Below are 15809 nucleotides of genomic sequence, written 5' to 3' on the forward strand. Positions count from 1 at the left end.
AGCAGATTTGAATTTTGAACTTTGAAAAGATCATTCTGGTTGCTTTGTAGAGGACTTACTAAAGAGCCCATTATTTTATTGCTTTAAATTCCACATTGACTAGTAGGATGATTATCTAATGTTATTCAAAAATTTCGCATGCATCCCCCAAACAGAGAGCTCTTTCTACATCTTTCTGCTTTTTAAAATGTGTACATGCGCCCAAACTTGGACCCCCTGCCACAGGGGAAAGGCAGAACAAAGCACTACTGTGTATGTGAGAAGTTATGTTTGTCAGGAGAGTACTCATTTTTTATTACTGTTTGTGGAAGATAAAATGTAACATACAAAAGTGCTTGCTTATTTTACTAATTTTTTTAAAAAGCCCGTTTCTAGCAGACTTTGTTTTCTTTCCCAGGCTATCTACAAGGCTGACTTGGAGTGGTTGCGTGGCATTGGCTGGATGCCGGATGGGTCTCCGGAAGTACTGAGAGTCAAAAACGCCCAGGAGATCCTACGAGACAGTGTCTACCGGACACCTGTGGTGAATCTCAAGTACACAAGCATCGTCGACACACCGGAAGTTGTCCTTGCTAAGTCAAATGCTGAAAATATTAGTATTGTAAGTACCATTTTCTCTATAATAAAATTAGGTTAGTGTTATAAATAAATAAAATCATTGCCCAGGCCTTATTAGGCTCCTCCCTCACATCAATGTTTCTCTCTGTCTTTCCCTCTCTCTTCCACTCTCCCTAAAAATCAATGGAAAAATATCCTCGGTTGAGAATTAACAAAAACAAACAAACAAACAAACAAAGAAATCATTAACCTAGTAATCTAATAAACATAATATTGATGGTAGCCAATATTTTAATAAGTAATGTTGACAAAGTTGCTTTTTATTTACTTTCTAACTTTAAACAGAAACTCAAAGTATTAATAAAAGGTATTAATACAGTAATACAGATTTTATATCAACTTTGAGTAATCTGTGTGAAAACACTCCTCTAGATATAAAAATGTTTTGCATCAGAAAAATTAAAAGTTGTGCATTGGAACTAGCCAAGTTACAAATTATGAAGTAACTTTTTTATTATTGGTTCTTTCCATAGCCAAAGTACAGAGAAGTTTGGGACAAGGATAAAACGTCGATCCACATAATGCCAGATACTCCAGAAATTAATCTCGCCAGAGCCAATGCTCTCAACGTGAGCAATGTAAGTATTGCAACAGAATCCACTTTGTTTAGAAGGTCATCGAGCTGGTGCTACAGTATCACCAGTGGAACTCTTCATAGTCAAGGGAGAGAAGATTGGTGGAGGCAAGAAAGACTCCTCACCATCAGTCCGGGACCAGGCGTGAGGAAAGGAGCAGGTCCCCGGCTCAGAGTCACTGGGCAGGGTCGGTTATTGGTGCGCCAGCGTCAACATGATAAAAGGGAGAAGAGAATAAGGACAAGAAAGATGAAAGAGGAATGAAGGGACCCACACACAAGAAAGGGGAATTAATGACAGAGTCAGGTGAACTTGAAATATGAGAATTCTTTGCAAAACTCTACAAATTAATTTTAAAATTGGGACTGTGGGCATTTTCTAGGAAATTACAAATTACCAAAATTGACCCCAGAAAAATAATAAAAACATATAGTAAGAAATTGAGAGAGTTATTAAGGACGTTACATTCTCCTCTCAAATGCCATGGTCACTCAGATGATTTTACAGAAGAATTCTTTCAAAACATTAAGGAAAAAAAAAAAAACTACGATAGAGCCCAATGAAAGAAAAAACACCATTACAGTTACCAAAACTTGTCCAAATAGTTTCACAAATGGAAACTAGACCAATGATAATGAGGAAGATCTTAAGTAAAATATTAATAAATCAAATTGGATATAAATACACGACACAAACAACTAAGGTTCATACAGGAATTCCAAGAGGATTCTATTTTCAGAAACCTAATAATGTGATAGAACAAAGGGGAATAATCATATGCTCCTTTAATAAGATTTGGAAATGCATGCAACAAAATTCAGTATCTGTTCTCATTTTCTAAAATCAAGTCATAGAAAAATAAGAATAAATGCGTATTTTCTTGATGTGACTGCAAGAATAAATCTCAAGCCGAAACCGGTTTGGCTCAGTGGATAGAGCATCGGCTTGCGGACTGAAAGGTCCCAGGTTCGATTCCGGTCAAGGGCATGTACCTGGATTGCGGGCACATCCCCAGTAGGAGATGTGCAGGAGGCAGCTGATCGATGTTTCTCTCTCATCGATGTTTCTAACTCTCTATCTCTCTCCCTTCCTCTCTGTAAAAAATCAACAAAATATATTTTAAAAAAAAAAAAAAGAATAAATCTCAAATCCAAGACCAGGCTCATCTTCAGTAACTAAACTTCTCATTCAAGTCAGGAGTAAAACAAGAATGCCCACTAACATTGCCAAGGTGCTGAAAGTTCTAGCTGAGTAAGCCTCTCATTCAAGCCAAAATAACTGAATAAGAGTAAGAATAAGAGATAAATTTTGGAAAGAAAAAATTTCAAAATTATTATTATTTGCAGAATAAATCATTATATGCCTGGGAGAAGCAAGGACATCAACTTAAAAATCTATTAGATAAAATGAGAGAATTTAGTTATGTGGCTAACATAATGCAGCAACGTTCAAGAAGGTACCACCTTCATGGATCTCAGAGGTTTCTCATGTGTAGAACAAGCATAACCTTAGAAAAAGGATACTTCCTTAGTGCAACTCACCATAGATTGAAACTTTGCATCTTTCAAAAAGTAATACATCTTTATGAGAGAAGGAACCTGCCAGGCAAAGATTCCTCACCACGTGCCCAACTGTGTGCCCGCAACTCTATTATAATGAGCCACTTGAGAGCTAATTTTTTCCAAGGCTTGGGAAAAAAATAAAATTTTAGGGCCCTGATACTTTGGGGGGGAGGGAGGACCAGAATCAGTATTTTGTGCAGTGTTCCCTTGTCAAGTGACTGGGTGGAGAGGCAGTCAGCTCTTCATTTGAGCATGGCCTCTTCAGCTCTCTGGTTTGATCCAGAGGCATCTTCGGCAGGAATTTTCTCGAAAGTTTCATGTGGTCTTGTTTGCATGATGAATTTCCCAGCTGGATATGATGATATAAGCAAGACTAATATTTGAAAATATGCCAAAAGTAAAGTCATTAACTTTAGATATTTACATATTAATGAGAATGGCTTGTATTTGGGAAGAAATCAAACATCCCATTTGCATGTCAACCAAAATGTGCATTTTCTTTACACATGGTGTCACCATTATTATAACTTTATAAAATTCACTATTTAAAACTCTTTCCATCATTTAGAAGGCACAATGTTTTTAGAATATTTGTATACAATTTTATAGGTAACCAAGCAAATTCATGTTAAATTGACTCATTTAATCTTCAAATTAGCCACATGAGTAAAATATGGTTATTTTGTTTTATCAAATAGGAAAGTTGAAACTTAAAATGATTAAGGAATTTTCTAATGTTTTCAAAGTTAGTAGATGAAGAAGTTTGGTCTCAAGCCAGATTTATTTTTAAGACAAATAAAAAAAATACATTTGACCCTATACGCAAACAAAAATAAAGAAATAAAGACATGATGTAACAAGATGAAATAAATAAAAAACAAAAATAATTTAAAATAATATAATGACAAGTTTGCATTGAATATTCTCTAGTATAATACATTTAAATGTGGAGAATACTTTTTCTTTTCTTTTTTTCTTTATTGATTAGGGTATTACATATGTGTCCTTATCTCCCCATTGCTCCCAATACTTTTTCTTGTGCACAGAAAACAAGTTTATTATTAAAATAGGACCACCCAGATTCATACAAAAACTTGAATGAAAATTCCTATAAAATATATCCATACTTACAAAGACAAAATTTATCTGAGCACTCATATTTTAGATATGCAAAGGCCATGAAATTATCAATAATTGAAATTCACCTCTCCTTCCTTTACTATTCAAGATCCCATACTGATTGGTATGTTTTCTAAATTATACATCGAAATTACTGTTATTTCTGAGTCTTTGTGACATTGTCAATACAGACTGTGCCTATTTAAACATGAACATATGTTTTTAAATTTCTCTGTAACGAACTATAGAAATGATCCCTGAAAGTATAGTCTTTATAAAGTCATCTGTAAACCAGTCTATCTCTTAATTAACTTCTCTTTACAAACAAAAAGACAGTACATTTTTCTTAAAACATGGCTGTTAATATCCAATTGCACGTCAGCAGGAACATCTAACATTCCCAAACAATATGTATCATCAATCACATTAAATCTAAAAGAACCACATTGGGGGGAAAGCCTCACAAATTTAAAAAGTTTATACTTTTGAAGATTACAAAATTGAATTGAAATTTTAAATTAAATAAATTAAATGATTAAATAAAGAAATTCAATACTAGCCCATTCGTGTCTGAACTGAAATTTATCCCAAAGCTACCAATCCAAGAAGCAACTCCACTCTTTTACATAAACCATTTACAGCTATGTGGAGGCTATGATTGAGATTAAAAAGAAAGAACTCTTGTCAATCTCAGATAGTTGGACTCCAGATACGATTTCATATTTCATTACCATGGTGCAGAATGATTCTTGCACCTATCCCCTTTCCTTTAACTGGCTCTGGGTCTTCAAAACAGCATCCCGCTGATAATAATTCTACGTGAGCCCTTGGAGTTATTGGTGAATTTGAACCTGGAATGATACCCTTTGTTCTCTTCAGAAAATTTACCGCGAGGGTTGGGATGAAATGAAGATGAGCTGCGACGTGCGGCTCGATGCCATCCCTATCCAGTCTGCCAAGGCTTCCCGGGAGATCGCCAGCGATGTGAGTGTGGCCGGGGTTAACCTCTCAGTTTTGTAAGCAAATGCCCTCGGTGCACTGCGAGTACAAGCTGTGACCCACGGCTTTGTTCTTGTGTCTCCAGTATAAATACAAGCTGGACCATGAGAAGCAGAAGGGCCACTACGTGGGCACCCTCACCGCCAGGGACGACAACAGGATCCGGTGGGCCCTCATAGCGGGCAAGCTTCAGAACGAGCGAGAGTATCGGCTGAACTGGGCCAAATACAAGACTAAGTTCCAAAGCCCTGTGGATATGCTTTCCATCTTGCATTCTAAAAATTGCCAGATTCTGGTCAGCGACATTGATTATCGCCAGCGCTTACACCAATGGACATGCCTGCCTGACCAGAACGATGTGATTCAGGCCAAAAAGGCCTACGAACTGCAAAGCGATGTGAGTGGGCTGCATTTTAGGATGAGCTCTTCCGTATTTTGCCAGGACTCCCAGAAAGTTTATGTCATTAAGTCCTTGGATCAGATCTCCGTGTCTTTATACAGCCAAGAATTTGGTTTTAGTTACACCTGGTAGTATGGTATCAAAATCACCAAAGTCATAAAGGATCTAGACTTTGTGTCAAGAAACAAATGGTAGTGTGAATACAGTCCTTAATTGTTACAGGGTAAGGACAATTAAGGTGAAGATATGATTTCTATAGAATTTAAGTAGCAACAGGTTTATATCATAAATAAAATAGTGGCAGTCCGTGGACAGGGTGTAGGCACAGATATGCTTTTTTAGCTGACACAATGTTTAAACTTTTTGAATTAAGTTGCCAGAATTTTTAGATCAGAAATTTTTGTATACAAATCTAGGACTTCCTATTTCTCTTAAAAAGTCAGAGGAGGAAGCTCTGAATGTGCCTGAGCCCAGACAGTAACCTCTAGCGGAACGGAAGCTACTCCCTTTTAAATAGAAAATATAGCCCTCAGCCTGTTACTCAGTTTTGCCACCTGGCTTCCTAATTAATTTACATGTTGCCTGCCTGGCTGTTTGAGTAGATCATTCTTGAATTGTATTTCTCCATCAGACCAATGGACAGAACAAACAGGACTTGTGGGTAGGATTGCTGACTTTGCCTCCACCTTTTTTCCACAGGCTATTTACAAGTCCGACTTGGAATGGCTGCGTGGGATCGGGTGGATGCCCAATGATTCCGTGTCCGTCAATCACGCGAAATACGCTGGGGATATCTTCAGTGAGGTATTCTAACATTTTGTCCTGCCATTCGTTATACTTCTTAAAAGAATGAACAAAAAAATATACAAGCCCTGGCTGGGTGGCTCGGTTGATTGGAGCATCATCCTGTGCACCAAAAGATTGCAGGTTTGATCCCCGGTCAGGACGCATATGGGAAGCAACCAGTCAATGTTTCACTCTCACATCAATGTTTCTCTCTCTCTCTCTCTCTCTTCTCCTATCTAAACATATCTTCAGTTAAGCATTAAAAAAAAAAAAATACACAAGCCAAAGTTTAGTCATTACCTATCAGCAATTTAAACAACTTCAATTGCTGTCATTTGAGCCAGACATACTTTTTTTCCCCCCAAAAAAATAATCCTGTGCTGTTGCTATGACACTATGGGATCACATCCATAATATAATATCCAGCACACTCATTATGTTTGGAATTGTATATATGAAAAACTTATATTGTCAGCAACAGGAAAACTTTGAGAGAACTTTGTCCAGCTTAAAAAAATGTATTGAGTATTATGATATATGTAATATATATGATGATACATTGCATGACTTTGGGAGCTAAGCAAACCTGCTACTTCAAAATCCGTGGGAGGCATAAGAAACCAGCCATTTGTTCAAAAATAAAATGCTAAGGTCCTAGCTGGTTTTGCTCAATGGATAGAACATTGGCTGCAGACAGCAGGGTTCCTGATTCCATTCCAGTCAAGGGCACATGCCTGGGTTGTGAGCTCGATCCCCAGTAGGGGGTGTGCAGGAGGCAGCCGATCAGTGATTTTTTTCTCATCATTGATGTTTCTATCTCTTGCTCCCTCTCCCTTCCTCTCTGAAATCAATAAAAATATTTTTAATTAATAAATAAATAATAAAATGCTAAGAAGAAAGCCAAATTGCCAAGAAGATGCCATTCAAATATGGTGCTGTATGCGTCTTGTAGAAAAGGATCCTTAAATTTAACCTATCTTTCTCAGCTCACACAGGACCAGTGACTACGACTGTCTAAACGCTATTTTCTTTCCCATAGAATAAGTATCGCACAAAAATCGAAAGTCTGAACTTTACTCCTGTGGATGACAGAGTTGATTATGTGACAGCGAAACAAAGTGGTGAAATCCTAAATGATGTAAGTACATGGCTGCCGTTCTAAAATTGCAATCATGAAGATGTCGTTTCCAAAGCTCTTCCACCTACTCACACACACTCAGCATGCAGTCATTGTCTGAGATACAGATTTTAATCATTGAGATAGATCACTGATGCTAGACTGCTTACATGATGCTTCCTTAACATCAATTAACTTACCTCTTGCCTCTGGTTTCCAGATTAAATACCGGAAAGACTGGAATGAAACCAAATCAAAGTACACCCTCACAGAAACCCCCCTGCTGCACACTGCCCAGGAGGCAGCCCGGATACTGGACCAGGTATGGGCTTTACCCAGATGCCTGGGACTTCGGGTGGGGGCCATCGGAGATGTCTGCACACGACTTCTCCCTCCATCTGACTCCTCAGTAACCCTTTGCTGTGGCCCTGTCTTCTAGTACCTCTACAAGGAAGGCTGGGAGAAACAAAAGGCCACAGGCTACATCTTGCCTCCGGATGCTGTGCCGTTTGTCCATGCCCATCATTCTAGTGATGTTCAGAGCGAGGTAACTCATCCTGTTATAAGTGCACTTTGCAAAGGCTGGACCTTGCACGTGGGGCAAGCCGGTTATGCTAAAGCGTAGTACTGTGGCCAGGCTAGGGGGTGGGGGGGTACCTGCTCCCTTCTGATCCTTTTCCCATGGGCTTTGGGAGTTCCCCACCCCACCCCCATCCTTGGCTTCTTTAAAGGCTATCATTTGAGTTCTTTACTTTTTCTTATTTATTTTTTTATTGTGGTAAAATTGACATATATATATATGGGGGGGGGGGTGCTAAATATGTTGACGCCCAACGCCCCTTTTGCCCTGTGTGCTTATCAAAGCTGATGGAATGCATCTCCATGCTCCTCCCCACCAGCTGAAATACAAAGCTGAGCACGTAAAGCAGAAAGGTCATTATGTTGGTGTGCCGACCATGAGGGATGATCCCAACCTAGTGTGGTTTGAGCACGCCGGCCAGATTCAGAATGACCGACTGTACAAAGAGGACTATCATAAAACAAAGGCCAAGATCAACATACCTGCTGACACCGTGTCGGTGTTGGCTGCCAAGCAAGGGCAGTCCCTTATCAGTGATATCGATTACCGTAATTACCTGCACCAATGGACATGTCATCCCGACCAAAACGATGTTATTCAGGCCAAGAAGGCCTATGAACTACAGAGTGATGTAAGTGACTTTTGTTTCTTAATTACTTAGAAACATACAGTATACCCTGGGAATTATAAGTAGCATTCCAGAACCACCACTCTTTGAAACGTGGAGCCATAAATATTTAGTTTGTGCCCAGGAGGAACTGATATGAAGTAGAGCAAGATCAGGAGCAGTGAGTGAGTGACAGCACTACCTACTGGCTGCATTCTGAGTAAATTTCAACCTCATTTTGGCGTTTAATCTGCTGCTTTTGTACCATTGCATTAGCAACTCCTCACTCATATTTGTATAAAAAATTATCAACTGATTTAAAATAATAATTGGCTTGGGTGGGAATTGAGTTGGGATTCTGACAACATTGCATGATAGAATAGTCCAGGCCCTGGGAATGCCCCATTCTTGCTTTGCCAAGCATCTCATTCTTCAAGGCATTAATGAAGTAGTTGCTTGCGAGGAATCAAAGCAAAATGGTTGCAAAATACTGATGAGCCACGTGAGGGCCCAGAATTTCTCATTCAGATGGTGGTAAAGCTAGGGTAGATAATATGGCTTAGGCCACCTTGCACTGAGGCCTGAATCAAGATCTCTACCCGACAGCAGCTGTCTGTAGGAACAAACAGGATGCACTGACGTGACGCTCAGGCACACAAAGAAGCTACCCCTGCCTAGGTCCCATCACTCCCAATACAGAAACAGGAAGTAAAAGACTGCCTGTGGCACAGGTGCTGAACTTGAACCTCAGCAGAAAGACCATTGTGGAACCTGAATCATATTAGTAACTCCTCTTTATTCCGTGTGGGTGCACTGGGAGAATCCAGGAACTAGGTGGGGAGGTGTAGAGGCAGGCTTGACTAGAAGGAGGGTCCTCATTCATAGTAAGAGGTTCAAGACTTATTGCTCAGATGTACAGATGAAATCATGATTGAATGGAAAAGACAATAGCTACAAAAGATTGAAATCCTTTAAAAGCTGAAAAAACTTTGTTTTTAACCTGCTGTCTGTAACCCTGTGTCCGGTCATTTCTCCTGCATTATATCTTCCTTCCTGCTCTTAGAATGTCTACAAATCCGACCTGGAGTGGCTCAGAGGCATTGGCTGGATCCCCCTGGATTCTGTGGACCATGTGAGGGTTACTAAAAACCAAGAAATGGTGAATCAGGTACACAAAGCCTGTTATTCTTACCTAATTGCCTGTCCTCCTTACCTGCCCTGTGGGAATGGGTACTCTGTAGGGGGAGACCTGTCTGCATCATCTCTGTCTTTGCAGGTGAAATATAAGAAAGCTGCTCTCGACAACTATCCTAATTTTACAAGTGTGGAAGACCCTCCAGAGATTGTTTTGGCCAAGATTAACTCAGTCAATCAAAGTGATGTAAGTTTGCTTTGTGTATAAGGAGGTGCATAGACTGGGAAGCTAGTTGTCTATCATTGAACAGATTGGCTTGTAAGAAAACTGAGGGAGGAGGGTTTGTAAGATAATCTTTGGGAGAGGATGTCTTAAAAGCCACTAGTAGGTGGCATAATTGTACCCACTTTTAGATAATATCCACATTTTTGTCCAAGTTATTCTATTGTATTAGCTGAAATGGACTGAAATTTTAATCTCCAGTCCATTTTAATCTCTAAATGTAGCCTGATTATCTTACTAGGTAGATCTTATGAAACTTTATACATTTATAGTAACCAGAGGTTTTGTTTTGTTTTGTTTGCTCTCCTTAGATAAAATATAAAGAAACATTTAATAAATTAATAAAGGGCAAGTATATATTTTCTCCGGAGACACCATATATCACCCACTCCAAAGACATGGGAAAACTCTACAGTACCGTAAGTTCTATTTTATGTGATGTACATCTCAGTTCCTAACTTTATGCTCTTGTCAGTATTCTCATTCTTGGATGATTTTGTGAACAAATGGACTTTTAAAGGAAATCTACTACATCTATTGTATTAATTTTGTTTATTAAAAGTAGCATATTGTTCAGAGCATGTAGCATTTATTCACCTGGTATATTTTGAGCTGCTATGATGTGCCAGGCGCTGTAGGAGGCACTGAGGAGCTAAAGCTCAAATGAGACAAGCCTTTCAAGAGCTCATACAAGTGAGAGGAACAGACCCACAAGTAATGTAACAAGTGCTGTACCAGTTCCGGGGGCACACAGGACTGAGCAGCCACCATCAGAGAAAAGACAAAAAAAGCTGGTCCCTTTTCAGCAGTCATGTACAAACATCTCCAGCCAAGTAATGGAGGACTTGCCCTCCAATTTTAATTGGGCTAATTTAAAGGACAATGTATGTGTGCACATAGTATGTCTGTGTGTTTAATCTCAGCGGAAAGCAATTTTCAGTGATCTTCTCACTAGGAGCAAATTGGTTTTCGCTCTTTTTAAGACTGTAAATATAGTTAACCTCTGTTATACAATGCCTCAGAGTTTGTAGATTTCCTTTGCAACAAGCCAAAAGACTCTACCTTGTTCTTAGGTAGGTACATTAATGGCTGTAAACAGAGATCTAAGCCTTGCCTTTAAACATAAATCTTTTACCTTGATTTTACCCCTTTCTTTTTGGTGGTATCTGAAAGTAAACTGTTGTCAACACACATTTTTCTTTGTTCTAGATACTGTATAAAGGGGCGTGGGAGGGAACCAAGGCCTACGGCTATACCTTGGATGAACGCTACATCCCCATTGTTGGAGCCAAGCATGCTGACTATGTGAACAGTGAGGTCAGTAGGACTTTCGCCTCTCAGAGACTGGAGAGTCTTCATTGGGAAATGAGGGACGGTTAGAAAATCCCAGCGGTTCTCAATGTTGTACCTGTTTCACAGCTTAAATACAAAGAGACATTTGAGAAGCAGAAGGGTCACTACCTGGCTGGGAAAGAAATCAGTGAGTTCCCTGGTGTGGTTCACTGCCTGGATTTCCAAAAGATGAGGAGTGCGGTAAGCAAAGTTCACTGTGACTTGACTTCTGATCTGCCCTTTGGTGCGAGATTAGCTGGGGATGGGGTGGGGAGGCATGAGTCGATCCTGAGACTTCTCCACCCCTGCCATTTAGCGTGTGTGTCTTTGCCGATTTTGAGTCTTCCACCCTTCATTCCCTCCCTCCTTCATTACCAAACACACAGTGAGGGCTCTGTATTTGACAACAAGGTCACTATCCTGTGTTATAAAATCATGGGAAATTTTTACAAAAGAATATATTATAGTATGTTTGTTTAACCTTAGTCTATTCTAAAGGTACTGATCTATATTGGAAATAAAACTCTTAAGAGTTTGATCTGGATAATTTACATTTTCCTTTCTTATGTTTGTCTTTAAAAAATATTCTTCTTCAGTTGAACTACAGAAAACATTATGAGGACACCAAAGCAAATATTCACATCCCCAATGATATGATGAACCATGTGCTGGCCAAAAAGTGCCAGTACATCCTCAGCGACCTCGAGTACCGACACTACTTCCACCAGTGGACGTCTCTCCCAGAAGAACCCAGTATTCTAGTGGCCCGGAATGCACAGGAGATCCTGAGTGATGTATGTCATTCCTGCAGCTTAGCTTAATTACAGGATTCACCCAGCCTGCCTTGCTTCCCCCCCGCCACCCCCACCCCCAGTCTTATCCAATTATCCCTCTATTCATAAACCCTGCTGCTTTTCAACACAAAGTGGCATGAATAGCCACTTTTTGGTGTAAGAATTCCTTCTGAGCCATGGATATCCATGTTCTGTTTCACACTAGACTAAAACTTATCTAATGTTCTCCTCCTAAGCTTTGTTAGGCCAGGGCATTAAGGACCTCCCAGCTCTTGAGAAGTCTACCCTATGACCACTAAGCACCACGTACAGCCAAGAGCTGATCGGAAATTATCAAAGCATCCCATTGCAAATTCACTGAGTACTTATGTCTTTCACCACTTCTTCTTTCTTGCAGAATGTGTATAAAGATGACTTGAATTGGCTGAAAGGCATTGGATGCTATGTCTGGGATACACCCCAGATCCTCCAAGCCAAGAAGTCGTATGATCTTCAGAGTCAGGTAAGCCAATCTTCCTAAAAGGACTAATTGTCTGCGGACCAATGGAACCCATGGTGCTGTCAGTGGGGTTTACCCAGGTTGCCCCGGTGCCCAGGCAGAGAACGCTGTTCTAACAGTGCATGAGGAAAGGGAGCCAAAGGTCCACTGCCCAGTCACACCTCTCCTGGTGGCCTGCCCTGGTGCTGGACCTTCTTAGTGTGCGTCTCTCAGTAGTTTAAGGCATTAGACATTTCTAACAGAACATTGTCTGGGAGGTGTTTCCTAGTAAACTACCTCTAGCATCAGTACCTTAGTTGATCAGGTTAACGTGTAGATAGTAGAATGCAAATGCATGCTTTGACCGTAGGTAGGTAAGCTCTGTAGTGAAAACATAGATATTTGGGAAATCTCCCAGCATATGGTTCAGCTTGGATGGAGCAGACTAATGGAATGTCGAAATTGAGGGGCTGCCACCAGGGTGGAGTATAGGTGTGGGAAAGACAACAAAATGAGGAAGGGGGCCCGGAAAAGATCCAGACCTCACTCTTGGTCAGGAGAAGCGATTAGTTTTGACAGCCATACAAAATCTGCAAGATGACACAAGGGTGGCCTCTTTGTTAGGAGTGATGCAGAAACCCAGCCTACGAATAAGGGCTCATCTAAGTTGGCACAAATTACTAAATCTGACTGTAGACCCATACTTTACGCTTATAGAGACTTTGGTTTTCCTTCACAGATACAATACACCGCAGCAAGTAAAGACAATCTGCAGAATTATAGCCTGGTCACAGACACACCAGTTTACGTGACTGCTCTTCAAAGCGGCATCAATGCCAGCGAGGTGCGTCTTGCTTGCCTTCTCTTCCAGAACGAGCCTTCATTTGTCTTTACATCTTTCAACAGCAGAAAAGAATAACCCATCTTTCTTTATCTGTAGGTGAGATATAAAGAAAATTATCATCAGATTAAGGACAAGTATACGACAGTACTGGAAACAGTGGATTATGACAGAACCAAGAATCTGAAGAATCTTTATAGCAGTGTGAGTTGAGTTTTCTTTCCTCTCTCATTTGAGTTACCTCCTCCCACCCCCCGGCCTGCCCCACCCCCCCCCCCCCCCCCCACCCCCCGCTTTGGAGACAAGAAGAAAATAAGAGGGATAGGCACTTGATTCCCAAAGGTTTGTCCAGTTTTTTTCCTGGACCTTTAAGTTCCTACTTTAGCTCATAAATCCTCCTAGTTGCAATTAGATGAGCCCCAATTTGAATATTGCACGATTGCACACAGTTAACACAAATTTGGCAACTTCCTCCATGTTGGAGGTACTGTTGGAGCTATTCTTTGTTGACCCTGAACCTGTCTTTCTCTGGATTCTCTAGTGGCCAGTGGCTTACAAACCAACCAAAAAACTCTTTTAAACTCTTCTGAATTGATTAACTCAACACCCTTTTTTTTTTTAAAACTTCATTTGGAAATAATTTGAGATTTACAAAAAAGTTTCAAAAATAGTACATAGAATTCCCACATCGTTTTTTTACATAGTTTTTTTCTCTGTAGTACAATGATCAAAACTAAGAAATTATCATTGTTAGCATGTTACAGACTTTATCTAGATTTAACCAGTTTTTCCATTAATGTAACTTGTCTTTTTAAGATACAATCCAGGACCTCACTTTGTATTTAGTTCTTATGCTTCCTTAGTCTCCTCTAATCTGATCATTTCTCAATCTTTTCCTTGTCAAAATATCATTTTCCAAAATAACCTAAATTAGTTGTTTTCTTCCCCACTTCCGCCACCGTAGTCTTGTTACCCATTATATAATACAATTAGATTTATTTGTTACAGTTTGTATTCCATTTTAGTCCCCCTTCCTCATTCTTTGTTTGTAAATTTTATTATTTGAGGTATATAGTACTGTGGCTTTTGATAAACACAAAGTCATGTGTTCACCACCACAGTCCAGACACATAAAAATTCTGTATCCCTTCCAAATTTCTCTTTTGTTGCCCCTCTCTTCTCACCTGGCATCCACAGAGATGTTTGCAATCCCTAAAGTTTAACTTTTCCAGAATGTCTTGTGAATGGAATTATATAGTATGTACCCATTTGGCCTGGCTTTCTTCTCTTGGCAAAATGACTTTATGTGTTATGCACATTGCTGCATAAATCAATAGTTTATTTTTTATTGCAGAATGGTATTCCATTGCATGAATGTCCCACAGTTTGTTTATCCATTCACAGTTAAAGGAATTAGAATTGTTTCCAGATTTTGCAAATCTACACTAATAAAAGAGAAAAATGGTAATTGGCGTACAGCGCTACCCTTTTCATTGGCTGATCAGGGCTATATGCAAATTAACCGCCAACTAAGATTGGCAGTTAACTGCCAACTAAGATTGGCAGTTAACTGCCAACAAGATGGCGGTTAATTTGCATATGTAGGCACAATGCAGGGAGGCGAAAGGGAAAGCAGGAAGAAGCCCCCTGCCACTGACAGTGATCAGAAACCCAGGGGGGAGCTAAGAGCTGGGGCCGCCTTTGCCCTGCCCCCCAGCCATGATAGGAGAATCAGGTGCCTTTGCCGCCCTGGCCAGTGATAGCAGGAAGTAGGGGTGGAGCCAGCGATGGGAGCTGGGCACGGTCGAAGCTGGCAGTCCCAGGAGCTAGGGGTCCCTTGCCTGGGCCTAAAGCAGAGTCCACGATTGCGGGGCCCCCCGCTGCCACTGCAGGTCCCCGCTGCCCGGGCCGGACGCCTAGGCCAGAGGCGTTAGGCCTGGGCAGGGGCGGAGCCTGCAACCGCGGGGGGCTGGGGGTCCCCTGCCTAGGCCTGATGCCTGGGCCAGAGGCATCAGGCCTGGGTGGGGGGTGGAGCCAGGGATTGGGGGGATATGATGGTCCCCTTGCCCAGGCCTGAAGCCTGGGTCAGAGGCGTCAGGCCTGGGCAAGGGGCCGATCCTGTGATTGGAAGGTGATGGGGGTCAATGCCTGAGGGCTCCCAGTATGTAAGAGGGGGCAGGCTGGGCTGAGGGACACTCCCCACCCCCACCCCCCACACCCAGTGCATGAATTTCGTGCACCGGGCCCCTAGTTATGAATAAAGCTGCTATAATACATGTGCATATAGGTTTTTGTGTGTACATAAGTTTACATTTCCCCTGGATAAATAAATATGTAGGAGTGGAAACAAATGTATTTTGAGCTCCCACTAGCTACATAAAAGTAGGGGAGGGTAAATGTGTGTGTGTGTGTGTGTGTGTGTGTGTGTGTGAGTGAGTGTGTTTTAATGTTAGTGGTTTTCACCTTCCAGAAATTCTTAGACCTATGGAGAATGAATATGGCATCAAAAACTCTGGTAACTCTCAAACTGTGATAAGTACTGTGGTAGAAACAAAATAATGGGCTACGAAGTTACGGTCATAGC

General features: G+C 40.8%; 1 protein-coding gene across 27 annotated transcripts in view; it reads left to right on the top strand.

Moving 5' to 3' along the window:
- NEB (nebulin) overlaps positions 1-15809 on the top strand; it is a 194171-nt gene that overhangs the window by 116390 nt on the left and 61972 nt on the right. For all 27 annotated transcript variants that reach the window (XM_036319262.1, XM_036319266.1, XM_036319277.1 and 24 more), the window contains 18 exons: positions 398-601; positions 1092-1196; positions 4754-4858; positions 4959-5270; positions 5973-6077; positions 7099-7197; positions 7397-7498; positions 7616-7723; positions 8076-8387; positions 9427-9531; positions 9640-9744; positions 10092-10199; positions 10990-11097; positions 11200-11313; positions 11709-11906; positions 12304-12408; positions 13124-13228; positions 13325-13429. In XM_036319262.1, the coding sequence (XP_036175155.1) occupies positions 398-601; positions 1092-1196; positions 4754-4858; positions 4959-5270; positions 5973-6077; positions 7099-7197; positions 7397-7498; positions 7616-7723; positions 8076-8387; positions 9427-9531; positions 9640-9744; positions 10092-10199; positions 10990-11097; positions 11200-11313; positions 11709-11906; positions 12304-12408; positions 13124-13228; positions 13325-13429 (2505 nt within the window). The remainder of the gene's footprint in view (positions 1-397; positions 602-1091; positions 1197-4753; positions 4859-4958; positions 5271-5972; positions 6078-7098; positions 7198-7396; positions 7499-7615; positions 7724-8075; positions 8388-9426; positions 9532-9639; positions 9745-10091; positions 10200-10989; positions 11098-11199; positions 11314-11708; positions 11907-12303; positions 12409-13123; positions 13229-13324; positions 13430-15809) is intronic.

Source organism: Myotis myotis, unplaced genomic scaffold (assembly GCF_014108235.1).
Source record: "Myotis myotis isolate mMyoMyo1 unplaced genomic scaffold, mMyoMyo1.p scaffold_m19_p_8, whole genome shotgun sequence".
In the NCBI taxonomy this organism is placed as follows: domain Eukaryota; kingdom Metazoa; phylum Chordata; class Mammalia; order Chiroptera; family Vespertilionidae; genus Myotis; species Myotis myotis.